This window comes from Zonotrichia leucophrys, chromosome 3 (assembly GCF_028769735.1).
Source record: "Zonotrichia leucophrys gambelii isolate GWCS_2022_RI chromosome 3, RI_Zleu_2.0, whole genome shotgun sequence".
NCBI lineage: Eukaryota > Metazoa > Chordata > Aves > Passeriformes > Passerellidae > Zonotrichia > Zonotrichia leucophrys.
This window is the reverse complement of record NC_088172.1, coordinates 75,371,438-75,398,897: the sequence shown is the minus strand read 5'-3', so window position 1 is coordinate 75,398,897 and position 27,460 is coordinate 75,371,438. Positions and strand designations below refer to the sequence as shown.

Sequence of the window (27,460 nt, the reverse complement as noted above, 5' to 3'; positions counted from 1 at the left end):
TGGCTGCTGTCTGTCCCAGCACACAGGGCACGGCTGACACAGGAGCAGCATCATGTTTTGGGAAAATGCTGCTCTGTGCTCCAGGGGTTTAGCATGCCCCACATGTTCCCAAAGGCTGTAGCTGTCCACCCAAACCAGGTGTCCCGGTTCGGAATGGATAGTGCAGGATAGGCTGTGTAACTTGCTATTGGAACAATGGGGGTGGGCTGACATGTGGCATGAGGCTACCAGTGAAATTCCACTACCACATCATTTCCAAACCATCTTCTTCCATTGCAGCCTTAGTACACACAGCTCCCCATCTACCTGCTTTTAGCAGAGAAGTCCCTGATGTTCTGTAAGTCAGAGGGAAAGCCATTCATGCTGTGAGAGCCTGTGAGCCACGGCTGAGCAGCTGGCAGGAGGGCAGGGCTTGTGCTCACACTACTCCGCACCCCGCCTTCTGCACCACGCATGCTCCTGCAGCCCTGCAGCAGCTGGGGTCCTCTCCGCCCAGGTCCCAGCCCCCAGCCCACTCCACAAAGAAAAGACTGCAAACAATAGCTCCTTTTTTTCCTTTTTTCTTTTGTACACAAATATATACAGGGTATTATACACATCTCTACACAGACAGTGCCACTCAGAACACACAGCTCTCTGTGGGTAGGGCCCCGCCAGCCACAGAGGCAGCCTTGGAGCACAGCCATACCTACAGAGACCACGGCATCCCAGCCCACCTGCTGGACCAGGAGCAAGGGCAGTAGGTGGGTGTGAGAAGAAGGGAAGCAGGATCAACATCCCCCGTGCCCCAGCCTGCGAGTGGACCGGGAACTCTCAGCTCACATGCTCATTTCATTCCTGGCCGCTACCTGGAAGGGACGGGTGACTCTCACCATGCCTCTTCACACCCATGTGTGCTCCAGCCCCAGCTGAGCCCTGGAAGCTGGTGTGACCTGCCCTCCTCATGCACTGAAGACCCACACCTCTTCTGTTCCATCCACCCTTTTCTCCAGGCCTGGGATTCCTATAGAAGTCTTGTAGGAAAGGCAGCTATGTCCTCCCTGGAGCAGCCTCCCACCTGCTCTCTGTGGGTCTGGTTCCCTTCCTCTAGGGAAGGCACAGGGGAGAAAAGCCGTAAGATGTGACCACTGCTCCTGGCAGCTGAGGTGGGCAGGGCTGACAGTTCACTTGCTCTGGTCGATTAAAGTGCTTGGAGCTCCTGGGCCGGCATGGGTGATTGAAAAGGTAAATGACCGTCCCCTTTCACCTGGCCCCTCAGGGTACAGCCCCAGGGAGCTGGTACAGCACCCACGGATGACAGGCAAAGGGAGGGTGATAGTGTCCGCAATGAGCACCAAACAGGATGGTGGCAGGGTTTGAGGGAAATAAATATAGCTAAATAGCAGAGGGATTTATTATTTTCCTTTACATTTTACACAAGGGGAGGGGGGAAGCAATTGAGGGCAACTGATACTGACCAGAAACAACCTCACAAAATGTCTTTAAACAGGGTCAGTCCTTCCATGTGCCAGGGGCTCCAGTCACCTCTCCCACCCATCCTGTTCCCTGCCTGCCTCTGGGACACAGCTATCAACAGGGAGGGGACAAGAGCAAGAGGTAGGAGAGGAACAACCCCCCTCTCGGCTGGGTGGTGGCAGGGGAGCCTACACCAGTCAGGGCAGGTGAAGAAAGTCAGCACAGACTCAGGAGGCTTTCATGCTCCTGAAGATGGTGGTCTTGGCTGCTCTCCCAGGGCTCCCTCCCTCTCTCACCACCTCAGCTGGGGGAAGACCCTGCAGCAGCTCAGGGAAGGAAGCCCATGGGGCCTCATTGCAATGAGGCAGTGCTGATCTAGGCAGGTTGTTGAAGGCCTGTAGCCTGAGACCCTTTCTCCCCTCTCCCTAGCACCCAGGAGACCCCCACACAGCCTCCCCACCCCCAAGCCTGAACCTGCTGTTCAGACACAGGGCAGCAAAAGGGGGGCTGCAGTACCACATGGGGGTCAGGTTGATTTGTTTGAAAGGGGAGTAAAATGTGCAAAGCAAAATGCCACTTTAAATGATGCTGCAAACCCCTGCCTGTGCCCCTGGGAGAGGAGGGAACAGGACCTGGGGGAGAGGCTGCCTGCGCCTCCTCCTGCTCACGAGAAATGCCCTCAGCACCCCTCATCCTGCAAGGGCCTATCTAGCTCATGTCAACCCAGTGCCCCTTCCCTGGTGTGATGCACCCTTGACCACGAAGTCAGGGTCAGCGTCACCATCCCTGTGGTGAGGGGGAAGCCTGTCCCCACCCCTGGGCCTGGACCAGCTCCTGGGATGCCACACCAACTGGATGCTGGAAGCAGTTGAGAAAGGACACAGGCAGGCACAGGGAGAAGGTGCAACAAAAGCCAACCCCACCCTGGGTGGGGTTTCCAATAAACTGACTGAAATTTTTCATTCATCACCTTCCTGTAAATCTAATAAATTATTAGTGTTTCTCACCAGAAAGACAGGGGATACAGTTGCCTGCTCAGAAGACCCCAAATGTTCCCCTTATGCCCCTTCCCACAAAGCACCCGGCTTTCCTCCTCCCTGCAGGTCCAGGGCAGCACCGCGGGGGTTATGGCCCCTCCTCCCCAGCCTCTGGGGTCCAGGGATGCACTGAAGAAGGTAGCTAGTAAAGAGCATGCCTGCCGAGCAGCCGGGCTGGCGCAGGGGAGGAGGGGCAGGGAGATGGAGAGCTTGCAGCAGGGCCCCTGCCCTCACTTGAAGGCAGCAGCCCTGGGGGCGGGAGGGTGAGGGCAGCAGCCAGCACCCTCAGGTGCCTCTTCCCAGGTCTCTGTGCGCACAGCCTGCCCTGCTCCTGGGCCTCCTTCCCCTCCCGCCCTTTGAGGTCCCTACTGGTGGATCTCATTCTCTATCAGGCTGTCCTCACACGACTGGAAATCTGTGTCATTCATGCCGTCTGCGTTGATGAGCTCCTCATCCTGCGATCCCTGCTCCTCCGACTCTGTAACTTCGCCTTCCGGCGAGGAGTCCTGCAGCACTTGGGCGATGTACTTCTGTCAGGGGCAGGCAAGGGGCAGGGAGAGAGCAGAAACACACGTGAGTCTAGAGAACTTCTCCAGGAAGCAGAGCACACCACGCACACCACACTAAGCACCATGCATGAGGCTGAGCGTGGGGATATGCTGGGAGGGCAAGGAAGAGTCCAGACTCCATGGAATATACCAGGAGTGGGGCTTGGCCCTGAAACACTGGATGTGTTTCAATCCCCAGCAGCCTGGGTCAGGGCATCTGGGCTAGGAAAGAATGTGGCTTCTCAGGCTCTTTGGAGCCCTTGTGAACTGGAAGACTGCACTTCCTTTTTTGCTAGCAGATGTGTCTTAAAGCTCTGCCTGCCTCTTATAAGGATTCTCCTTTTGGCAAAATGTTGCTGCTCTTAGCTGTCTGGAGCCTAGGAGGGAGCCTGGATTACATGTGCACACCCCAGCCCTGCTCTCCTGACGAAGCAGGAGGCTCTGCTTTACCTCATCTCTGCAGCCCTGCATAGATCCCCACTACAAAAACCTTGTGAAAGGAAGCAGTTGGAGTGAGTCAGTTGAGCCAAGGTGAAGTTCCAAAAACCGACTCTGGGGGTCTCAGAACGTTGGACAGGGGAGAGAAGAGTCCCCAAAGCACTTCCATGGCCTTCATGTCCACAGAGATGCCTTTGTGTTGGCACTAGGACAAGCCTGGTGGGTGACAGCCTCTGCTGGCGTGCAAGCGTGCAAAGATGCAGAATGAGAAGGGAGACTGACCCGGCTGGATTCACCATCCCAGCCGAAAGAGAGACGGAAAGTAAATGCACAGCATCTGAGGAGCAGCGGGAAAGAGGTGTGTGTGTGGGGGTTACACTTCACCGAGAGCAGGTGAGGGGCACAGTGCCCAGCAGTTGCCTCCCACCCTCACTGGGAGGATCCAGGTGCTGACTCAGAAAAATGAAAAGTGAGGAGTGAGGTACTCAGACAGGGAGTTACCTCCCCCTTTCCAAACAGAGGCAAGGAGTGTGCCAGGGCACAGAGGTGGGGATAGTGACTCACAGCTGATTTGGGAGCCGGCAGATTAGTGGCAGGTCTCCCATTCTGCCTGTTGTCTATGGCATCCACTTCTGTGTGGTCAATCTGGAGAGAAAAGGAGAAATTGAGACTGCCAGGGCAACATACTTGCTGTCCCACCTCAGCAATATACACGCAGCAGAGACAGCCTAAGGACTATCCCCTTGGTGAAGTCAGGGTTGACAGGCTCTGCCAAAGAGAAGGCTGGGACCTCTCAGAGCCCCTGCTGCTTTGTGGTTGAGTTGTGTGCCAAGGAGAAGGGTCCTGCACCCAGCCATTCTGCCTCACCTTGTAGTTGTGAGCGCTGAGGTATTTGAAGTGCCCAAAGCAGACGTGACACAGGCAGATCACAATGGTGATCACGAGGACCACAAAGGTGAACATGGAAGTGGGGGCCAGGAACCCTAGGGCAAAGGAAAACCAAAGTGTCAGTGTCAAAAGGATTGTGACCATGCTCTGCAGCTGGAGGCTGCCAGGATCAGAGCCTGGCCAGGGAAGTGGCTCAGTAGGAGGCTAAGGGTTGGCATCCCAGCCCAGTGCTCACCTGCGCGCACTGTGGAGAAGAAGAGAAGCCAGAAGAGGCAGAGGATAGGGGCTGCCACTACCTGATTTACAGCCCCTGAATGGATCTTCTTGTCCAGCTTGGCAGGCAGGTAAGCATAATACAGGTTGTACCGGTCCACCAGGTGCTTCAGCAGCATGTACATGAGCCCTGGGAGAAGGAGAAGAAAGCCAGACAAGTGGGGCATCAGCCTCTTTGCTAGACTGAGAGGAAATATCTCTCCCACATCAGCCTTCTTGCCTACCCTCCATCTCTGGCACCGGGGGCAGAGGGGTATGACTTACCAAAAGGGACGATGATGGGGCAGGTGATGCTGTATGTCATGACTACAGTGAAGACACACATCATCCAGGCGTAAGCAGCCCCAAACTGGAACTCGTAGGCCTGGTGCTGCGGGAGGGAACGGAGACCCATCAGCAGGAGGACCCTGAGAGCTGAGTGGGTATTTGCAACACACCCAGCTCTATGCACAGCACCAGGCGAGCCCCATCCACCAGGGCCCCACTGCAGCACTCCCCTCCCTGGGTGCGCGCACACCCCATCCCTCAGCCCCGCTACATACGCGTTTGACGTTCCTCCGCTCGGCCGCCGAGCGGGCCAGGCAGAGTCGGATCATGTACATGAGCAAACCAGGGATGCGCAGCAGGTCCATGGCGTTCCCGATGAAGGCGGAGGCGATAACGTAGTTGACAAAGAAAGCCCCATTGTCTGGCAGGAACACACACCTGGGGAGATGCAGCAAGAGCAGGCTGCAAGGAGTGCTCCCTCCTTGCAGGGCAGCAGCTGGGAGTCCCCCTAACCTCTGGATGCCAACAAGAATCTCCTCCCATTGTAAACCAAGCCTTTCTGCTCAATGTCACTTACTCAAATCGTACGGCAGCTTCAGCAAGGAATTTTTTGTCGAACAACCAGCGGAAAAATACATCCAAGCTGTGGGGGAAGAGGGCAAGAAGAAAAGATGAACCATCAGAAGCAGCAACAGACAGAAATGCACATATGTAGAAGCTGCTCTAGAAGATCCAAAGCTCTGACCATAGACTGTGTTGTTCGCTGTGGAGTGTGTCACCAGCAATTATGTAAACTGGACATTAGAAAAAAATAAAACTAAACAAAACAATGCAATACTCAAAAAGAGATTTAAAGCTTCCTATTCATGTATGTTTTCATCCCTTTACTCTAATCCTAGAAATATTTTTCCTCTCTCCTTTGTTTGGGGACAACATCCATGTAAGGAACAGATGACTGACTCTACAGAAGAAATTGGTTACATACAAGGTACCCTCCGACAAGAGATCTAAAAAAATCCCTTAGAAGAAACAAATCCCATTTTTCTCAATTTTGTTTTTTAATATAAAACTATCCAATCTTCTGACACTGGTGGAGTGCAGAGCTCAACAGGCAACAGCAGAGGGATTGACTCCTCAGAAGGAAGCGTGGTCTCTTTTGTGGTCAAAATGCAAACATTCTGAGAGCATTCACCTGCCCAAGATGCAAGTTGACATGCAAGAAGGCTTTATTAATCTGTGTTGCAAACATGTAGTCACCCAGGGGGATGAAGGACTATTCTTCTGCCAGTATCAGATGGTTTGTCTTATTTTCAGGATTTGTCTGACATCACCACTGAGGGGGTGTATCTCAAATATGGAATTTAGGTGGGATCTTAAAGATCCCTGACCCCACAATGTGTAAAGAATGAAGAAGCACAGTTAGAGTTCCCTGCCCCCCATCCACTCCCCAGTTTTTTCTTCCTCACACTGTTCTCCTACTTGGCCCCTGTTCAGCGCTAGAGCCCACCACAATGGCTGGCAGGTGCTCCTACAGAGCAATTTTTGAAGTGCAGGAAGATTTAAGGCATACACCCAAAGAGATGAGCACTTCTGTACCAAACTGTCCCACCCAGCCAAGCAGCATAACCTATTCAAGTTCTGGCTTAAAGGAGGAATTCACTAGTTTTGTGCAAAATTTGGACTGCACACTGAGGACAGAGGTGGAGAATGCATCCTTCACCAGCAGATGTCAAGCAGACTTTTCACACATATTCATCTACCATGCCAAATTTTGCCGCATTATTTGTAACATCATGGCACATGTCAATCTGCAGATTGAGTCAGTAAAGTCCTAGAGACCCAGTCATGTATGGCCTGGCCTGCTCTCCCTCAACAAACATTAAGTACCAGTGTCCCAATGGGATGGTGGCCAGAGCACCAGTGCAGTGAGGAAAGGATGTTGTAAAAAGAAAAGAACAATCAGGCGTGCACCTCAACCCTCCCTGTGCTCCATAACTTTGTACTTGCCTTCCCACAACTCCTACCTGCTCAGGCCCAGAGATGGCAGCAGCAAGACCATGAAGATGAGGAAGGTGTAGCACTTGTGCATGGTTGTCCTATTCTCTCCAGACCTGAGGACAGAGAAGCTGTTAACCTTTCATCCCACCAGTCACCATTGGAAACTGTGCTTCCAATGGCTTTCCATCAGTAAGCACTTCCCAATGTCTAATCTATATCCCACCCTGTCCCTTCCTGGTACACATCCCCTTTTCCTCCAGCATATTTGAAATCCATTATCAGGTCTCCATTCCTTTCCCCTTGTCTCACAGGCTCTGCAATCATCTTCCCTGACCTGTAATCCCAAGAGCTGGTGACACCCTCCCCACCAGTCCCTGCAACATAGACCCGGAAACAAAGGTTACATTGAGGGTCCTGCAGGGAACGTTCCTCACAGGCAGCAGGCTTCTAGTGCTCTGCACTTCAAGTGCCTTCTCTGTGGCCAGAAGCAGAGCAGCTAAAATGATTTTCCCTTGGAATTGCTACATCTTACACATGGTACAGGCACACCACCCCTGCCTGGCTCACCTGAGCCAAGACTTCCCTTGCTACTTGCGTTTCTCATAGTGACCAGCCCCAACTCCTCCTAGCTTTCTTCTTCTTGTACACCTGTCAAGCTCTGCTCAGACAACCATGCTGCACAACAGCAGCTAAAGACTGGCAAGACAACTGTCCACAGCAGTCCCCAGGTGCCCAAGAGGTGCAACATAACACCATGCTGGAGTGGAAGACAGAAGTTCAAGCAAAAGATCCAGCCTGTAGCTAATGTAGTCAGAAGCGTCTAGCAGCCAATCAGCACACTAAGAAGGTAAGAATAGGTGCTGGCTGTCCTTACCTGGTCCAGTGTGCTTCGAAGAAGGCAGAGTAGTATACAATGGTGGGCAGAAGAGCAGAGAAGCACCACAGCAGCAGGGTGGGGAAAAACTGGGTGATGATTGGGTTCTGCAACAAAGCAGAGAAGAAATCACATGTTACATGGTGAACCAGCTCTTGTGCCAGGCAAAGGTACAGTTGCCTCTGCTGATGCCAAGGCCCCAGCACTGTGACTGCCACTGCATCCTCTCCAGGCTCAGCACCTCCCTCATGTCAGGCTGACAGGACCCAGGAACAATGACAATCTTTCTCCCTATCCCCAGCTTTGCAGGGGATGTTGTGCCTTGGGGTGGTTCCTGTGTTACCCACCCTGCACCTGTCTCCAAAGTCCTTACATTGAGGTACTCCACGGGCTTGGTTACATTGAACTTGTCCATAGTGGTGATGATGATAGCAGGAGTGGTGAGAAAGAAGAGAAGGATGAAGAGGACCACATTAATCACAAAGCAGCGGATCCACCATATAAAGCCCCGGATGGAGAGGTGTTCCCTGGGAGGGAGAAAGAGGACATCAGGATGGCTGCACAGGGCAGAATACCAGGTGTGAGGCTTTGCATGCACGCCACAGCCCAGCCTGGCGAACAGCACTTGGGGTGCCAGCCCAAGGCTTTCTCCCTCCCAGTGAGATCAGACCTCTAGCTCAGCCAGGCTGGGTTTCAGCAAGAACAACTCACTCAGCTCCTGGAGGAGCAGACGGAGAGGGAGAAAGGGAGGGTGCACCCCTTTCCCACTGGAAGGGCCACTGAACCCTACAGAGGTGCTCACCAGTAGATGTTCTGTGGGTCAGGAGCATAACTGACAGTCCAGCTGGACACATGGAGGGACTCACTGCAGGAGGAGGCTCTGGGCTCCCCACGGCACGCACAGCCCTGGCACTTACAAGCATTGAAATCTTTGAGGATTCTAGACAAGAGAAAGAGGGACAGGCTGACACAAAAGGCTGGCAGGCACAAGCTGAGGGGATGCCTTAGTGCTGCTGTTCCGATTTAAAACAAAGGCTGGGACAAGTCACCTTCTCGGGGAGGGCAGGACCATCTGCACTCACATGGCTGTGATGGTCTCATTGTGGAAGGTGACAAAGGCCATCCCCAGAGGCTTTTCATTAACCTTCTCCTTCTCCCGCTTGTAGTCATCTTTGAGCTTCTCCTCCAGCTTGGTATAATACTCGATAGCCTCCACCTGAGCAGGAGGACAGAGGTCAGAGGAGAGATGATGTGGGGACCCAAGCTACAGGACACCAAACTTCCACCCAACACCTCTAGCACTGCCCTACCTCCTCACAGCCCCTGATGGCACAGCAGCACAGGTGGCCACAGGGCTTGGGGTTGATCATGGATGGGGTGTTGTCCTTGCTCTGCAGGTTGGTGAAGTAGATTCGTCCACGCTCAGCTTTCTTCCTGAAACACGAGAGTGGAAGAGAAAAAAGAAAGGAAAGAAAGAGGGTGACTCATAAAAGCTCTGTGGCACCAGACTTGAGGGGGTATCAGGAACATAAGCCCACTCTGCCTTTTCTCCAAAAATAGAGGTTACCTCTCTGCATCAAGGAACATCAGCCGGGCAACATCATAGCAGGGACGGGCCTCCAGGACAGTGCAATTGGCATAGGCTTCCCTGTGGGTGAGAAGCATCAGTTCATCACAGCTGGCACCAAAGGTACCCCTCAAGCAAACTCCAAGTGGTCAGGACTTCTCTCTGGCCCTGAGAAGAGTGTCCTGGGCTGAGCACAGTGATGCATACCACGAGTTTGCAGGGGAGCCTGCACACTGTCCCTTACAGCTGACTTAAAACACAGGGCAAATGCTACATCCCTAAGGCTTTGGAACAAGAAGCCTTTCTGGACTTCTGCCCTGTAGCAGCTAGGAGTCTCTCTGACCCCACCCTCCCCTCTCGGCCTTCACAGGCTTGTGGTCAGAAAGAGGCAGAAGGGTTCCCAAAAGGTACAAAGCATTTCTTTTCCACCATGGTGCTTCTAAACATGGTCCTGACAGTGAGGTTCTGACAGAAGAGGAATTAAATTTTATTGTTAAACAGACATACTTTCTACAAGGACTGTGATCAGGGCAGCAGCACAACATCCCACAGTCACTGCTTCAGCACCTCCTGCCTCTGTCTCATCTGTGAACTTAACCACAACTCAAGACATGCCCTGTCCATTGCTTACCACAATGACCCCCTATGGCTCTGCCAAGAGATGGCTGAGCCTTTCTCAAGGCACAAAACAAAGGATACTTAAAATTCCAGTAAGAAGCAGAAAAATAACAGTGAGTGACCCAAAATAAAGGTATTCACTGATTTTGCTTAGCTCTCTGCTCTCAATGTATTATTGCCATTCCAGATAACACTAGTACTACCCTAATAAAAACATCCCAATTACAGAACAGTCTTTAGGGACACAGTGAGACTTACTCAAAATGCTTCTTGATCTTCTCTGGCTCAGCATATTTTGAGATCCCATTGATGAATAGAGTTCGCTTAACCTGGAAAGAAGAGAGAAAGGAGAGGACAGGTAGGTGTGGATGGTGTAAAAGACCACATTGCAGCAAGGCCCCCTCCCAAGACCTGCGTCAGTGATGAAAAAGGGTGGCACCATCAATTCTAGCTACCAGGGCTCCCCTTCTCCTGTGCTTCTGCTGGTTGTAGTCATTCTGCACTCAGATGCACTGCAGATTGACAGGCTAGGGACTTACACAGCAGGTGCCTGAACACAAATACAGCTACCCTTCAGAAATGAAGAAGGTAGAAGCTGGAACGACCCCTAAGGAAGAATGGGGTCCTTCCACATGTTTACCCAGTGCAGGCCTCTCCAGTTTCCCCACAGGCAGTCATAGCTGCTGCTCTGGAGGTGATCTGCCTTTGGCCAGGCAGAATAAAAACAGCCAAAACATGACAACACTAAAATTGCTGTGGAAATTGAGGTGCTCAGCATTGTCTCCAAGGCTACCTGACTTGACCACAGGGCATGGGAAAACGTATCTGGGAGAGTGGCCAGATCCTGCTCACCAAGTCATCCTCTTTGTAGCGCATCTTGGAAGTGTGCCGGCGCATGCTGTACACAGTCAGCAGCAGGTACAGGAAAGCAAAGGTGGTGTGCAGCCACAGCAGGTTATTCCTGTCACAAGGGAGACCACAAAGGTCAATGCAAGGTTGTCACTACAAGTCTGTCTCTGGCTGATCAGGCCCTGAAGGTACTGGGGGCTTGAGTGTATTCAGCAAAGCACACAGATGCCCTACAACCAAATTCCAGGAGCTCAGCCTGGAAATTGGAGCAGGGACAGTAGCCTCACAGCAAGGGCAGAAATACAACCTTAAAGAAGATTAGGCTCTGCAGCAAGTGAACATTTACACCCCTTGAGGGCCTCAATTACCCATCCCAGCCCTGCCCAAACGTACCCAGACTTCAGGTTAGCGATAGTTGTCCTCCCAAAACTGTAGGCATTGTTTTCTAGAGAGAAAGAGGCAGACACAAATGTGTTCAGTTATACTGAGTGGGACAGAGCATCACTAGAGTGAGCTACAGCAAGAGTATCACCTGCAGAATTCCTAAAAACCCAAGTTACACAGTATGATCCTGTGGATGCACTACAGTCAAAGTGAGACAGCAGTTAGTCCTGTCCTGCCCTCCACTGCTACCCAATGGTCTGGAGCATGGTGTTGAGAGCAGATGCCCCAGCCCGGCCAAAAGCTCTTTGTTCTCACCTAGCAGGTCCCCTGAGAAGTTGACCGGTAAGACGATGCCCACGGAAAGCACGCCCACGACCACCAGCAGCCCAATGATGTGCCTCTGGAAGGACAGGTAGTGCACTGCATCCACCCCGCATTTGTCCCGGATCTCATCGTCCCTGCCAAGGAGAGAACAGCTGTCAGGCAATCTTCTACATTTCCTCAAGTGCTGGGGAAAATTACAGGGCTGCAGCTGCCCTCCTGATCTGAACATACACAGCACCCCTTGTTCTGCCCTACAGAGCTGTAGCCAGACTCTGGATTTGGGAACCCAGCACTCAGCCTTGAAGCAGCCTGGGCAGAAACCTGCCTGTGCAATGATTACCCAGCCCTGCCCTCCATGGCCCTGCTTTCTGTCCCCCAGGAGAGGCAACTGGACACCTTATACCCTCCAGGGGGGCCTGGGCTTCCCTGATAAGATACAAATGCTGACACTGTCCCACAGCATTCTGAACAGAAGTGCTTGGGAGACTACTTCTGTGCTTCATCAAGCTGAGGGTGCCTCCCTGCATTCTCCTCATAGCCATCCCCGAGAGAGCAGAGCCTCTAGCAAGAGTGCCAGGGTGATGAATATCTTTGCAGAGCGGGGACAGTTTCTGAGATGGGACTGAGGTAGGGCAGCCATGGGACTGGGTTATGTCCTCTGTCACAGACTCACTTTGTGACCTTATTTTGGCTTTAGGACTCCTCACATAGTCCTGTCTTTGCTTGTCCTCTCCAGAGGACAAATTTCACTTGTGCTCTTCAGAGAGTGGGCTGCAGCAAGGGCAGTGATTTCATGAAGCTGTACTGCACTGGGTGTCCCAACAACCCTGCACTGCCCCTCCTTCCCCATGTGGGTCCCCCACATAGGTCCTGGGGCACTCACTTTATCCTGAAGATGGCTGTCAGCCAGGAGCAGAAACCCTGTGCAAAAAGAAAACAGGACAGTTTCACTACACCCTGTGTTCCTTTATCCCAGCTCCCTCCTTCAAAGGTTCCAGGGACCAGGCTGGTGTCCTTGCACCTCCACATACTTGGCTTGGGGTGGGGGGCAGACTACAAGCACCCAGATGTGCAGAGCCACAGAAGGGCCAAGGTGAAGGAGGTGACACTACTACTCCAGTGCTACTCCATGAAGCACAACACGGGTTGGACTCTGCTGTGTGGCTCTCCCCTACCAACTGGCAGCCCTACCTTCAAGGCAACCCATGGGCTTCTGGCTAATATGGAAGCTCTCCAAAGCCATGGCACACCCAGAAAATTTAGCATACAGGTACTTCAGCCATCATGCTGGACAAGAGAAACTCTGTAAGGACTGGGAAGGTAGGCTGGGCCAAGGCAGTGCTCCTCAAAGGACACCTGGGGGAGCTTCACCCCCCCCTCCATCACACCCATTATCCTCCCCTTGAGCAAGGAAAAACCCAGTAGAGAAAGATGCCAGCGTGAGGAAGAGCTGGCAAGTAAGTATTGCTTGTAATGCTGAGATTATAGGCCAGACAGATGTCTGTTAAGCCACAGTGATCTAGAGCCTATTTATTGAAGCACGTGTTTAAGAGCTGCATACTTTCTTGAGCTCTATACCACACTCACAAAACACACTACAAGATGTGGGACTTAAGGCCCAGGAACAGGCAGAAGTGTTTCTCCTGAAGAGCCCTTGGTTGAGCCAAGCTGTGGGTGCCTGGCCTCCCAAAGGCAAAGCATTTGACTCTTGTGGCTACTCACGTTGTCCCTCTGGTCGAAGTCCACAGAGCTGGAGACGGAGGTGAGGCGCTCGTAGCGGTCATGGTTGTCAGAATGCAGGGCGGAGGCTACGCTAAAATGACAAGTGGGAGGTGAGGGAGAAAGTTAGGAGATGCGAAGAGGCAGCCTGGCCAGGAACCACGAGCACCCAGGAGACAAGAGGTTAATTCAGGTCAGTTTGCACCCGGCGAGATGGAGAGAGGTAAGATCAGAGGTAGCAGTAAAGAGAACCCTCCTCAGATGGCATGCTGAGCCAGGCAAAGCCCATGGGCTTAGCCCATGGATGCTACTTGTTAGGCACCTTCTGAAAGGCACCCAATACTATGTGGCAGTCCCTGCAAGGAGAGGCTGGCAGAGGCTGCCACAGAGGAAGAGGTGAGGTCTGTTTAGCACAGGGTTTAGAGAGCAGAAAGGAAGTGAGAACTGGAGGCTGCCACAGCGCTTCTGGCTCTGGCATAGCTGGAGAGGCACTGGGAGCAGCCCCTGTCCTGGAGGACCTCACTCATCTTCAGGAAGTGGAAGGAAGGAGTCTGGTGGGCTGCATCCTGCTACACCAGACTCCTCACCCTTAGTGCTTCAGTGCAGGAGGAAAAATTCAGCTACCTGGAGCCAGGCTCAGTGCAACCTGCTTCCCAGCCTCAGCTGAGCCTCCAGCCTGGAAATCCCTTGAGCAGGACAGACAGCTAGAATCGAATGTCTCCATGCTAAAGTACAGAAAAGCAAAAGGGGTGAATATTACAAAACTGCTTTACTCCAGCCAGAGGCAGGGACCTAGATGAAGAACCCACAGGAGAAGCATCCAACAGCTCTCACTATAAACAGAGGCAGAGGGCAGCTGGAAAAGGAGGCAAGAGAAGGCCCAGAGATCTAAATTAAATAGCACTTGCAAGGTGACAACTGCAGGCTGGGATCTCGGAGGTGCAAGAAGAGACATGACTGATCTGAAGGCTAGAAACAAATGGGAAAAAACCAAATGAAAATATGGCCTCCCTACAGTCAGTACAGGCTCAAGGAGGGTAAGATGGGCAAGAACACAGAGAAACAGCTGCTGAGAGACAAGTGCTAGAGAGGAGGTGGATGACACTATGGGAAGGAGAGCAAGTAGAGATCCTCATGAGCATTTGGAAGGAAAGTGGATGAGACATGTGGCCTCTCTCAGAGCAGAGTAGCACCTGCTGAGTCTCCAGTTCATAGCTGGAAGTAACAGAGACAGGGGAAAGGAGATTAGTTGAAGGTCAGGGGACTACAGCAGCGCAGATTAGACAGTGGTGTGCAGCCTTACCACTGCACAGCCCCACAGTCTGCTCTGCTGGAGGGACAGAGACAGCTTTGATCCAGCTCCCAAACCTTCAGCTCTTTATAATCACAGAGGCCTTGCAGCTGGGCACAGGGAGCAAGGGTGAATTTCTGCTGAGGAGAAATTTCTGTCCTGGGAAAAGCCCAGCATGATGAACCATAAGCATTTAGACAACCAGGATACCTCAGCTCCGTGCAGAGGGATGCAGTGACAATAACCAAGATGACCTGAAGTGTTTAGAAGACAGAGGATGCAAAACCTTGCCAAAGATGGAAAGCTGAATAGGGAGCTCCAACAGCAGCTGCACCTGGATGGAGACATTTTAAAGCAAAGCACTGACAGTGCAAGTGGTTGAAAGCAAGATTTCCCCAAATTGAGACTAAGGTTGGATCCTGCATGATGCAGGTTTGGTGCAGGCCCTGCCAGAAAAGGAGAAATACAGGATCTGAGGCACAGCTAGCCTCAGGCTGATGGAATCACAGGCTCCAAGAGGGCAGGCCAGGCATGCTGTGGAAAGGGCTTGCTAGGGTGTGAAGCTGGAGGTGGTTGCACGGGTGCAAGCCCCACAGGGCTCTGTGATCACTTCCCTCATATGCAGAGGTGCAAGTGGGTTGCCATGACCTCCCAGGGCAGACTGAGTTGCCACTTGAGACCGTTGATGGCTACTGCAAGCTCTGACAAGTCACAGGACAAGGGCACTTGCTGGTTCTAAGGGAAAGGGAACACATCAGAGGAGGATGCCCTCTCCCACAAAGAACAGTGTTGTACACTCAGGGGCTGGGAGCACCAGGTGACACATACGTGTTCCTAACCCATCACCTGTCACTGCACTCCCCAGCACAGAACAGCTGGGATGGCAATGTGCCATTGGCCTTAAAGGAGCACAGAGAGAATGAGACTTCCTTACTGAGTTCTGCAGGTTTTTGGAGGCTTCTGGCTGCTAACACTGTCCCAGCTCATGCAGTAGCTTTAGGGGTGGTGTGTGTGGTGTGTATGGAGCAGATGGCTCCACCAAGGTCAAATGAAAAACAGGAAGAGGAAGAAGTGGCCCCCTGGAGAGATACAAGCATAAATGTGAGGATAAATGAAGCAGCCCCTAAAAAGTCCTCAGAGCATGATGGCTCTACTACCTCTGCCTTACTCCCCCCACAAGATGTTAGCAGTGAAAAGTTTCCAGACACACCTGAAGCAGGGCCAACCACTAGTGAAGCAGTCAAGCACAAGCAAGAGGTCCCCTCTGTGCCACGTACCACAGTGACCACTAGGTTCTGTTTTAACAACTTCAACTGCTCTTCTCCCAAGGACAAGGATCAGCTGCAAAAATCAGGCAGATTCTTGTACCCCCTTTAAGGCAGTAGCAGGCCCCTGCTTTGCAAGTGGGAAAATGAGGCTGCAGCTTGCTGCCCTGGCCTCAGGCACAAATCAGTGTGGCTGGAGTGACCATGGCAGGCTGTGCACTGCCAGCTGATCATCCTCTCTGCAGCACATACCACCCAACCAGTCAGCAAGGCACAGGCGATGGTCTTTTCTCAGGCACAAAAGCAGAAAGAAAGAGATAAGAACAGGGAGGACAGTCCATGGCAGGGCTTAATGGGCACCACCAGGCCAAGGTGACAAAGGATGCTTCCAGCAGCACTGAGGCAAAAGGTTTCTTCCAGCAGGGAAGAGAGAAAATCAAGGGCGCTTCCTTGCTGGGTGTGGGTTTAGGTGGCAAGGGACAAGGGCCAAAGGTTGCCTTGGTGCCAGCAGCCTCGTGGGTAAAAAGGAAAGGCAGTACACTTGCCAGATCCTCTTTGTGCATCTGCCTACCTTTGCAGATGGTGAGGGAACAGCTCTTGTGGCAACCTGGCACAAGAAGGACCAGGCAAAGTAGCCTCTCCTGCACCTGGGTGACCTGAGTGTACTATGGGCTCAGACAAGCAAGTTTGTTTACTTCCAACATAAAGCAGGATATCTGGACACAAGCAGATAGAGCAGGGCATGTGATACAGCACCCTCTGCCCAAGGACTGAGAGCTCCTTGGTACTGCTGCTCTCAAGGAGCATTTAAGGGCTACTAGGGGAAAATCAGGGTGCATTCAGCTGTGGTAGTGGATGACACAAAGGGGAGGGAAAGAAGAGCACAAATCCACTGAGAGACACAAATTCATGCCCAAACTCCCAGCCACTTAGATTAGTTCAGAAGCAAGATAGCTGCAAGAAAAAAGGAGAGAGAGGTTGTGAGCAAGGAAGAGAGAAGAGATGAGACCCTGAAAAAACAACATACTATTCCCGCTCCTCTCTTTCCGTCTCCCAGCGTCGGCGCCTGGGGGCACAGAAACAGAAAGCGACAGGTTACAACCAGGGGAGTAGGTGCTGAGTTCTCCTCTTTTGCAGGGAACTATGCATCCAACATGGCTCCCCATCATCCTGAAGAAAAGAAACCTGCCAATGGTCAGGCTGGAGAAGACCTTCCTTCCAGAGCCCAGCAACATCTCAAGTTACAGCATAACTGTACTTAGCTGGAATAACCCCTGGTCCAGGGGCAGAATGCTTTGCTGCCAGCTGATGGGAAGCTGGCTTCACTGGGAAGGTGACCTGGCTTCAGACGATGGAGACTGCAGGGAGCTCCTGGGTGATGGGGAGTAGGGACTGTAGGGAGAGAGACTGCAGGGACTGCCTGGCTGCCATCTGAGCTCCCCTTCCATAGATCTCCTCCCCACCCAGGCAACAAACACACATGCATTCCCCTCCTGAAAATCTCATCCTATCCCATGGATGAGCCAAGCAGCATGGGCTCCTTCCTGCAACTGCAGTCTCACTGATCCACAGCAACCCTGTCCCTCTCCCTGTTCTCACCAGCGCTTCCTCTCCAAACAGCTGGCACCCCTCTGCATTTCTGCCTTCTGCCACTGCTGGCACTCCCTTGCACCCTAGGTGCTCAAGCATTGCCTCAGAAAATCCAGCCCTCCCTCCCCACTAGAGGACAGAGCTGTGCAGTTCCCATGGCTCCCTGCCAGCACCTGGATCCATACTGCTTAACCCTGCTGCCCTCTCCCTACTGAAGTCTCCTATGATTACTCCTTCTCCTTGTTTCCCTTCCACTACCTCTGTACAGTTGATTTCCCCAGCCAGACCAGGAAATGATGGGCGGAGGAGCCACAGGGACCCAGCTGCTTATCTAACCCTACCCAGGATCACCTATTTAAACTAGAAGAATTCCAGGTTTGATGCTGGAAAAAAACCAACTCTTTCCACTGCTGTGCAGGGAATGCTCCCTCTGCTGTAGAGCTGCTATTCCCCAATGGGCCCTGGCTTTTGCTGATGGACACTGTAGCTCACAAATGCACTGGGCAGGAAGGATCCACACCCTGACCAATTCATCAGCACTGGGGATGAGAGCAAAGCTGGCATCAGCACAGCAGTACCACACCTGGAAAAGCAGCATACTACTGTCAAGTGCTCTTAACAAGAATTGCATCCAGCAGAGTCACAAAGACACCTCAGAGGGTTAACAAAGCCTTTACTGTAGCAGCCCTCGCCCTTCCTGTGATCCCTTGTTCCTCTCCCTCCATCTGCTGCTCCTCTGTAAGGGTCCCTGCAACTCTCTGTCACTGAAGGGACCATAAGTGATATGGAGCCAGTGGGGACCACTCCGTGTGTTGGGAGAACAATGCTGTAACAAAAAAGCCAGTAAGTGGGGATTTCTTCCTATTCCTGGAGCTCGGGGGATGCAACTGGAACATTTGCCTCTCCTCTCCAGCAGCTCAGGCACAAAAAATGGGATTTATCTCTTCTGCCTCACAGCAAGGAGGGGTACTACTCATATCTTATTCCCTTGCCACTCTCCCTTGCTTACCTGTCAGCATCAGTCACCAGGGCCAGACGTCCGTAGTCCCAAGCAACTTTACGCAAAATTGAAAAGACAAACAACAGTACCTGAAAGAGACCAAAAGAGAAGCTGTGAGAAAAGACATTGTCCAACTCTGTCCTTGTGCTCTGCATGCAGAGCCACAGGAACAAGGAGGGTAGGAAGGGACAGAGTACTCAGTTAGAAGCACAAGTTCCCCAGGACTGTTAAATCAGCTTATCTGGATAGCTGAGGGAGACAGAGGTCCAGGATACAACACACACTAGCTAAGGTAGCCCCACAGGATCAAAAGGCCCTGAGGTTCCTGTAAGTCACAATTATGGCTATGTGATTTGTGGTCCCACAGCTTCTAAGCAGAAAAATGCAAACCATTGGGTGGATAAAGCTGCAGGGACTTGGCAATATAAGTGGGAGTTTTGGGTGCAGGACTCAGCCAACATCACCCCCATCCTGCAACACCCTTCCATGGGGCTCAGTGTGGTGTTACTGGAGTTAAGTCAGTAGTGGCTGAGCCCACAGTGTTTGAGAGACATGATCAGGGCCAGAATGCCAGCCAGCAGCAAAGTCAGGGATAGCGTTTGGGGCGCTGAAGCCTAATTATCTCATCACCGTCCTCGTTTCACGGTTAATTAGGGGAGAAGGTGTCAAAGCAACAGCAGGCAGACTTACGAGAAAGCACATAAAGTCAAGGGCTAGGACAGTGGGCACCCCACCAAAGGGCAGCCCCTGCAGCACAGTGCTGCGGATGCGTGCGCTGTAGCAGTAGTCCTTGGTAGTGCTGTTGTTGTTGTTGCATGTGGGAGTCCTGCAGGGGGCCCCTACTGAGCCCAGGGTGGCGATGACGTAGGGAAGCATCTCTACAGCTTCATTGTCTTCCCTGGGGAAAGGAGAGAAAGAGATAGTTAGATATGTGCCAGTTCGATGGCAACGTAGCCCTGTTGGAGCTGGGGGCCAACCTTGCCTGTCAGCTTGGGCTCCTCTGTGCTACTCGATTTTCCTGGGATCAGGGTCCAGGGACAAGATCATTTGAGAAGCCCGAGCTCGGTGGTGCCAGAAAAACCCATATGCTTCAGCAGCTATTGTCCCACCATGGAGTCCCAGAACTCCCTCCCTTGTTTGTCCACTCTCACAGCATTTAGGTGCAGCTGCCTCACAGACTGCTTTTCTTCCTGAGAACATGGTGTCTCAGCTCCCCCTCCTCAGCAGGGAAAGCATTTAGGTACAGCAAAAAGTGAAAGGGTGGAGCGGATGGGGCATGGAGTCACGTCTGGATGATGGAAACAAACTGCTATAGGACAGTTGCTGCATCATGCTCCCACAATTTCCTTTGCCTGGCTGCATAAAGCCATTAGCTTTATTAGGCTGAATCATCACCCTCTCTTCACTGCGGGCCTCAAGCCTCCAGCTCCCAGGGCACCCATCAGGGGCTGGTCACACCCCCTGCTTGTTTTTCCTCCTTCCTCTGACTTGGAGGCCATTTAGATGCAAGCACACAGGGTAGAAAGGAGGCTTAGACTCTACTATTTAGCTGGTCAAATATTTTATTTATATCAGTGCCTTCCCCAAACTGTTACAAGACCCACAGTGGCATGCAGGTCAGCATCACTGCTTGGACATGGGGAGGTCCTCCTTCTGTGCACAGCAGCTCCATAAGAAACACAGAGATTGATTGCAGTAGCAATGCATAAATGAGAACTGAATAACTCTGAGAGGGACACGCTGACAGCAGAAACACAACCACTTTTCAGAAAAGGGCTGAGAAAATCCCATCAGTTGCAAAAGGAACAGTGATAACAGGAAGATCTATACAGGCTTTTGATCCCTAAACCATTCCTCTTAATCCATCATCCAAAAACCAGCCCAAATCCTTCACTACAGCCATGAATCATACAGAAAGGATGGACAGCACAGTATCACTTCTGGGCAATGCCTGGGTTTTTTTTTCTCCCCAGAAATGCCATCCCTCAGGGCTAGGCAAAAGAGCCACGGCATGCCCAAAGGATGAGACAGCTGCCAGCACCACTGTCTTTCAAGCTCTGCATTGTTTGGTGACATTAGCAGAGGGGATGCAGGGCTCTTACCTCCAGCTCACAGGTATAATCCTGGCCAGCTCCTGCCTGGCTGCAGAGATTTATCAGCATGGCAGCACAACGCTAGCTGGATAACGACCACAAAGTGATTTGCCGCGGTGACCTAGAGAGCTCTGCTACAAAGTGACCCTCCCAGCTCAGCTCCAAGGGGTGCACAGCTGCAAACCACCTGAAGCACCATGACAAAGGGCAGCCTGAGGAGCAAAAGCCCAGCTGGGTACAGGCATTGAGAGGGGGTCAGCCAAATTGGAAAAGCCACAAAGCAGCCTGTTAAGACGTAGTTCACAGGTACAGAGGTGGAGCAGGGCTGCCTAGAGCAGAACAAGGGAGCAGAAAAGCAGGAGAAAAACAAGCCAAGACATGAGATCACAGTTGGGAATAAATCAGGAAGACAGGATAACTCATCCTGGCTGAATTAACTAGATAGTTGGAAGCTCTAGGTGAATGAAGGGAAAAAATGTTGGGATGAGACTCAAAGGAATATCACACACTTTGGAGCATGAATGGTAAGTGCAATGTAAATGAACTGATTGAAAAACAGAAATGTCTCTCAACCCTCTTTCTGGGAACCTTGTAAACTTTTAGCAATGAGTTTCAGATTTTGAGTAAAGATGCCAGTCCTACTGTAACGCCACAGCCCTGAGTTCTTCTATTGTGAAAAAAGACAATGAAGAAAAGCATTTGCTTTTTCTAGACCTACTAAGCTCACTCCTAAGTGCTCTCTCCTTCCTAGAGGACACAAGGTGTCTTCTAACCACTCACCCACACATTCCTAACACATTCTCTCTTCTGACCCTGTGGAAAGGTGACCAGAACCTTTCTCCATCACATACTCCATCCTGGGTAGGGAAATTACCTTGACTGCCAGAACAGCACTCTGATGCTCTCAGCATCTCTCCTTACACTGCTCCTCACATGGCTGAGCACGATTTACTTCTCTGATGGCATCTTTGCACATTGAAGAAAAGCATCTCTGTCATCAGCCTGAGATCCCACTGTCCGGAGCAGCCAAGGCAAATTAGAAACCAGCCATGTCCCAGAGCAAATCACTTCTTCCAATACACCTGGCTGCATGCTTCTCAGCTTCTCACACCACTTCACTACAAATGCTGTCACTTTGGAATCACTTCCTCTTGAATGACTCCAGGGTATTGGCAGATTCTAGGAACTTTGCTGCACATTACCTTTTCTGGGTCATTAATAGCAAAGGACCTCATCCCTCTGCTCTTGTCACATTGAAATTGCTAGTTCACCCCTTGACTTTGTTTGTGAAACCTCAGCTGATTTTTGAGCCAGAACTCTACATCTCCTCCAACAGACAGTTTTGTTAACAGTTTTCTGTGAGAAATTTCAGAGGTTTTCTGAACATCTAAGCAAGTTACAGAAGTTTGCCAGATGCTGTTATTTTACCATAATACTGAAAGACTTGCAACATATAAGAGAACTATGATTTTCCTCTGCAGACACCTATTTACCTCATTCTTGCATGTTTTATAACCCCATTTTTCCAGTTGTCTTTCATAAAAGAAATGAGGCTCATATGCTCAGATTGCCCACAACCCTATATAAACATTATTTATACAAACCATTACATACTGAAGACAAACTCTGCAAGCCTATAGGTAATTTAAGACACATTTCACAGAGACAAGTCCCAGAGATATACTTTTCCCCTGAAGCCCAGAGGATGGACTGGATATAAAGCTTTCTAGCCTCTTCAGTAACCCAGCCAGAACATCCAGCAGTGGAATAGATGTGGCATGTGCCCAAGGCTTACACTGCCTTTTCATGAGCTGAGTCAAGAGGCACAGAAGCAGTTCACATCATCTTTAGTTATGCAACCTCCCACCCAGCTGGTAAGCACAGGGAACTCCCCATGGAGACAGAGGTGCTTCAGGTGTGTGGGAAGCAGGGGAAAGCTCACAGGAATGCTAGAGCACTTGTGCCCTTCTAGCTCTCCCAGCTGCAATAACATCTGACAGCAGGCTAGAAGTGACCTGCCATTGTATCAATTTAGGTAAGACTTACCAGGGTTCTTCCGAGGTTACAACACCATTTAGGCAACTAAGGAAACTGCTTTGGCAACCAATTCTGCAGTCTTCATCAATAGTGCCTAGCTAGCATCCTTCACCAAAGGCCTTTCCCAGGAGTCTTTCAGCTGCTCCCATGCACAGTGCAATCCATGGGCCTGGCAATACCTCTTTCCTTGCATTTGGTTGCACCTTGGTCTCAGATGCTCACTCCAGGGGACTCTCTGCCCCCACCCTCAGCCAGGCAGGGATGCTCCAATGTGTCCTGTGTTGCAATTGCAGGGCCAGCCCTGCAGGCAGCTGATGTTGGGTGTTTCACTCAAAGCACAGCCAGGGAGGAAAGGTGGTGCCTGCAGCACGCACAGTCTTGTAGTACAGAAACACAGCTCCCAGTTATGAAAGGAAATCCCTTCCAGCAGTATGGGAGGGATAAGGGGAGTTTTCTAGCAACAGCTGCTCTCCCCAACTCAAATACATACTGAAGGCAGAGGTAGTTCTGCAAAGCTTTCTGTTTTGATCCCAGTGTCTCCCTCTAGGGAAGGACCCTGCATGTTTCCTTGTAACTTATGCTGCCACCACTGTGCTGCACTAGAACATGGTTAAAGGTGCCTTTGCTGGTCCCTCCTTCCCCTTAAAGGCTGTAGGTCAGGGCAAGCTTGGCTCAGCCTGGGCTGAGATGCTAACATCAGCATGAGCTCCTGAGCACCAAGAGACAAGGTGCAGGGAGTTGGTGGGAAGCTGCTGTGAGGCTGGAGTGGTGGGAACCAGCTCAAGGTCCACAGAATATAGTGGGGCCAAAGGTACAGTAAGAGCAGGACATCAAACCAGGTTCCATGCAAGCCCCAGAGGCTTCCCCTCCTGCACTCTGCATAATTAATGCTGACTTCCTCAAAACAGCAAAGACAGATTTGCCAAAAGGCATTTTCCACTCTTATTCAGCAATACTGGACTCCATCCCCTTCTCTATTAACAGCAGGAAGGAGGAAGAGAGGCAGCTCCTCCCATCCACAGAGAAACCTGTTCCCTGCTCCACAGCAGGACCAGCATGGCCACAGTGTCCCCTGCTTTCACCAACACGTGTCAGGAGCAGAGGCATACAGCTTCCTGCCAGAAGTCCCTAAAGCACATCCCACCTGGGGCTGCAGCTCCTGCCTGTACAGCCCTGTGCAAACACAGCCCTGAGAACTGCTGTTCTTGAGAGCTTGGTGGCCTCAGCAGGGCAGGGCAGGACTGCTCCTCCTCCTTGTCTTTGTCCCTGGCCTGCAGGTCAGCACCCAAATGAGGACCCAAACAGCAACCAGGCCAGCCTCTATGCTCCCATCTATCCATGGAAAGAGAAAGAATGCAGAGTGAGGCTGGGAAGGCCAAGATTACTGTGACTGCAAAGTGTGCATCAGGATGCTTGTGGAGTTATCCCACTTGCAGGCAGGGGACTGGGAAGTGCTGCTGAGGAGGCTGCCTGTCCCACACTGAACTCTTGCTGCAGCACTGTAAGGCCAGGGCAGACAACATAAACAGCACTGCAGGTCTTCCCAAACAGAGCATTTCCCATTCTCACCAGCTCACCCTGAAGTCTTTGTCCCTCATACTCAGCATTCAGGTTCTCTGCCAAACCCCTGGCACCAGGGGGAAAGAAAATAGAGGAAACACTGTGCTGGGACTCAGGCTGGAGTGACGCAGGAGCTGGACAGCAGCTAACAGACAGACAGATGCACTGACACAGACAAGTGTCTGTGTCCTTCCAGCCACAGCACTGATGTCAGCCAGACACAAGGAGGTGACCTGAGAAACGCCTGCAGAAAAATATAAATCAATAAAGCGGATGCTTGAGCTCACAGACCGAACAACGTAAGCACACAAGCTACATTCATTTGTTTTCTCACCAGTAAATGTTAATAACTCCATCTGTAATTAGAACATCGGGATTGGGCTCTAGTAGAGACACATTTATTTAGGGAAATGTGACAGTCTCACAGCAGGCTGGAGGTGCAGAGACAGGCAACCAGAAACCAGCAGGTCTGGGGCTGGAATACCAAATTTCCAGACTGAAAAAAAAGAAACCCAAACCTTCTTAAATCTCTTGGGAATGGCATTCAGGGAGGTGAGGTGTGCCTTGGTTCTCAGACATGGCCTGTATCTTTCAGATCTGCTCCTCTGGGGTCCCCCTGGTCTCCCAAGAACCACAGTAACCCACACTGTGACCCCAGGGACCTGAGCCCAGAGGATGTGCCACCCCAAGTCTCTGCCTGCACTGGGCACCTGGGGACTCTCATGCAGCAGCTGGCACCCAAGGCTGAGCGAGCCTTCCTGCCCCTCAAAGAGCCACCAAGGTTACCTGCACCTAAGTGGGAAAGTCCAGCAGAGCTCTCAGCAAACTGCTTGCAGCCACAAGCAGACCACAGGAAGAACAGTCTGACTCTGTTAAGCAAGTAGGGAATAGCCTCAGGAAAGATGGGGCGCAAGGGGCTTACAAGTTAGCTCAAAGCCCTTCCCAGAGTACAACAGTTAAACAGGGAAAATACCACTCTTGGTGCAGAAACAGCAGTGGGAAAGCTGTCCTGCACCATGCCTCAGACCTGGCACAGAGCATTCAGGCAGCTGAGGGCTGGAGAAGTGCTGATGTGCTGGGTGCAGTGAGGAGAAACGTGATCTGCAGGCCAAAGGAAAAAGCATCAAGAAGCAAATGTGCTACTGGTACATTTCCAACAAGCCTGGGCAAAGCACTGACAAGCCTACAACAGGGATCAGTCCTGTATCAGCAGAAAGCAGGAGGGCCTGCCAAAACCCCACAACTCTTTGTCTCTTTTCCATCTCCTCCAGTCAATACAAAGCTCCCTGCACACTTCACCTCTAGCCAACTAGACACCAGGCCTACAAAGCTTTGGTCTGGCAGGCTTGGCTTCTCCAAAGCAAAAACTAAGTGCACCTTTGCCCTGGGTGTCCTCCCAGGGCTTTGCAGTAGGCCTCAAATATCCACCACTAAAGGGCATCGCACCTTTCTTTAGCGCACACCAGCTCCCAGTCCTGGTGTTGGCAGGTACTGTCCCTGTCACAGCCAGCCCTGACCCCACACTGCTCAGAGCACCATTTTGTGGTGGCCTGCACACTGCTGACTGTGTACATCCCAATGCTCAGGAACCCCTGCTCCTGCTCCCAGCACAACTATAAGCACTGCAGACCACAAAAGTAACCCTGAGCTGTGATGGTGCCTGGCACGGATGGTAGCAGACTATAACAGTGGGGAGCATTTGGATCCATGTAAAACCAAGATTTGAGTTTCATGAAGGTCAGGAACTTGTCCACTTCACAACTCAGTCCCCTTCAAAATCACCCAGGATAATCACAAAAGCCTTGCCTTTGAACATCAGCAAAACACTTCCTCTGCTGTCTTCACCCACTGGAAACTCTCTACCTTGCCAAGTGATAAGGATTGAGCTCCAAACAGATAGGTCCTTTTTATGCCTCTTGTACAGGAACTCCCTCCAATCTGATGGTAGTGCTTTCGAGTCATATGGTGCCCTGAACATAATGTACCATGCCAAGAAGGGCTGCACCACAGCCTGAAACCAGTATGCTGTGGTTCATGCTCTTCACATCAGAGCTGCCTAATCTGTCCTCTCCTAAGGGCAATCAGGTCTCTCTGGCTCTGCAATTTGCCCCCATGCTGCACATCCCACACTGCTGTCTTCCTGCCTCAATTTTCACATCCCTTTGGACCTCCTGGGCAAGGGGTGTCTGTTCCTGCCTGGCCATCAGGGAAGGGCTGATGACGGCCCCTTCCCCTCTAAAGAGGTTTGGTGCAACAGTGACACCACACAACAGCATGATGCAGTTTTGCTGCCAAGCCAGCTCGACTGCCTCCACCTGGCTACAAGGAACAACATGGCCGTGGTACCTGGCATTCCTGCACCATGAAGGAGAGCCCTCCAGACCCATCTTGTTTGCTTACTGACAAACACTATGGAGCCTCAATGCCACATGGACACCCTCAGTGGTGTCTCATAAGAACCTATCCATGCATCCTAATTCATGGCAAGGGACTCATCCTCTGCCATCAAGAGAAAGCCCAATCTATCAAACACTTATCCACATCAATCAGCTCTCTGTTTGCGCTGCAGAATCACAGCCACCCTGATTTACAGTAAATTTTGAGTGTTTCATTAGTTACCAAATCAAACACCTAAGTTACAAACATATCTACCTGTCACTTTCCCTTCAAGTTCCTAGCCTATAAATCTCAGAAAGATATCAAGTTTGTCTGCCAGATTGTGCTTTATAAAGGAATACCACTTCCTGTTTGGCTTTCCTTGTTTCCTGCAGGCATACACTGGTAGTGATCCAATAAACACAATGAACCATCAGAGCAGCACGACCGATGAGGTGCTGGAGTGCCCACGGTATATTCTGCAGAGAGTGGCCATATGGCAACCAAATCATATGGCTGGGAGTAAGTCCCAGATAACAGGGCAACTTCACCAATTCCCAGCAGACTTTTAACAAAGACAAGGATGGAGATGTCATGACCTCACACTACCAGTAATTTTCAGCTTCTAGTTTATGGATTCCATTGGCACAATGGCTGTTCTTCATGGGTTGATGTTGCGGTGTGTTGCAATGTCCTGTTTTACCTTCTCCCTTCCCCCTCGCCCCTCGCTGAGTGTGCCCTGTCAATCAGGCTAACATACCAGCAAGGCGTCGTGTGATTGGTCCCTCAGGCCTGGGGGACATTGGCCTGTATAGGTGTCCCTAGTCCCTTGAGACCCTGCCCCTTCACCTGGTTGGTAGCTCACCTGTCCCCTCCCCTTCCCCTGTCCTGAGCTTAAAAGGTTAATGAGACCATGCGGCCTCCATTCTGTTGGAGGAATTGCCCCGGCTCAGACCTCTGTACCCGTGGAATAAACATCTGGATATAACCCTCCAGCAGAATCCACTCC

At 51.5% G+C, this 27,460-nt stretch overlaps 1 protein-coding gene across 3 annotated transcripts in view; it reads right to left on the bottom strand.

The window, feature by feature from the left end:
• Nucleotides 1-544: 544 nt before the first annotated feature.
• Nucleotides 545-27,460, bottom strand: part of TMEM63B (transmembrane protein 63B) — a 49,225-nt gene continuing 22,309 nt past the window's right edge. For 2 of the 3 annotated variants that reach the window (XM_064708858.1, XM_064708856.1), the window contains exons 2-24: nt 19,076-19,283; nt 18,395-18,474; nt 16,823-16,861; nt 13,243-13,333; nt 12,404-12,441; nt 11,512-11,654; nt 11,206-11,257; nt 10,816-10,924; nt 10,222-10,292; nt 9,346-9,426; nt 9,089-9,212; nt 8,861-8,994; nt 8,581-8,718; nt 8,152-8,305; nt 7,779-7,885; nt 6,931-7,017; nt 5,484-5,549; nt 5,182-5,344; nt 4,904-5,009; nt 4,602-4,769; nt 4,346-4,461; nt 4,043-4,123; nt 545-3,022 (exon numbers count right to left, since the gene is read on the bottom strand). In XM_064708858.1, the coding sequence (XP_064564928.1) occupies nt 2,858-3,022; nt 4,043-4,123; nt 4,346-4,461; nt 4,602-4,769; nt 4,904-5,009; nt 5,182-5,344; nt 5,484-5,549; nt 6,931-7,017; nt 7,779-7,885; nt 8,152-8,305; nt 8,581-8,718; nt 8,861-8,994; nt 9,089-9,212; nt 9,346-9,426; nt 10,222-10,292; nt 10,816-10,924; nt 11,206-11,257; nt 11,512-11,654; nt 12,404-12,441; nt 13,243-13,333; nt 16,823-16,861; nt 18,395-18,474; nt 19,076-19,261 (2,499 nt within the window). In that variant the 5' untranslated portion in view covers nt 19,262-19,283 and the 3' untranslated portion in view covers nt 545-2,857. The remainder of the gene's footprint in view (nt 3,023-4,042; nt 4,124-4,345; nt 4,462-4,601; nt 4,770-4,903; nt 5,010-5,181; nt 5,345-5,483; nt 5,550-6,930; nt 7,018-7,778; nt 7,886-8,151; nt 8,306-8,580; nt 8,719-8,860; nt 8,995-9,088; nt 9,213-9,345; nt 9,427-10,221; nt 10,293-10,815; nt 10,925-11,205; nt 11,258-11,511; nt 11,655-12,403; nt 12,442-13,242; nt 13,334-16,822; nt 16,862-18,394; nt 18,475-19,075; nt 19,284-27,460) is intronic. The other variant, XM_064708859.1, reaches the window with a different exon arrangement.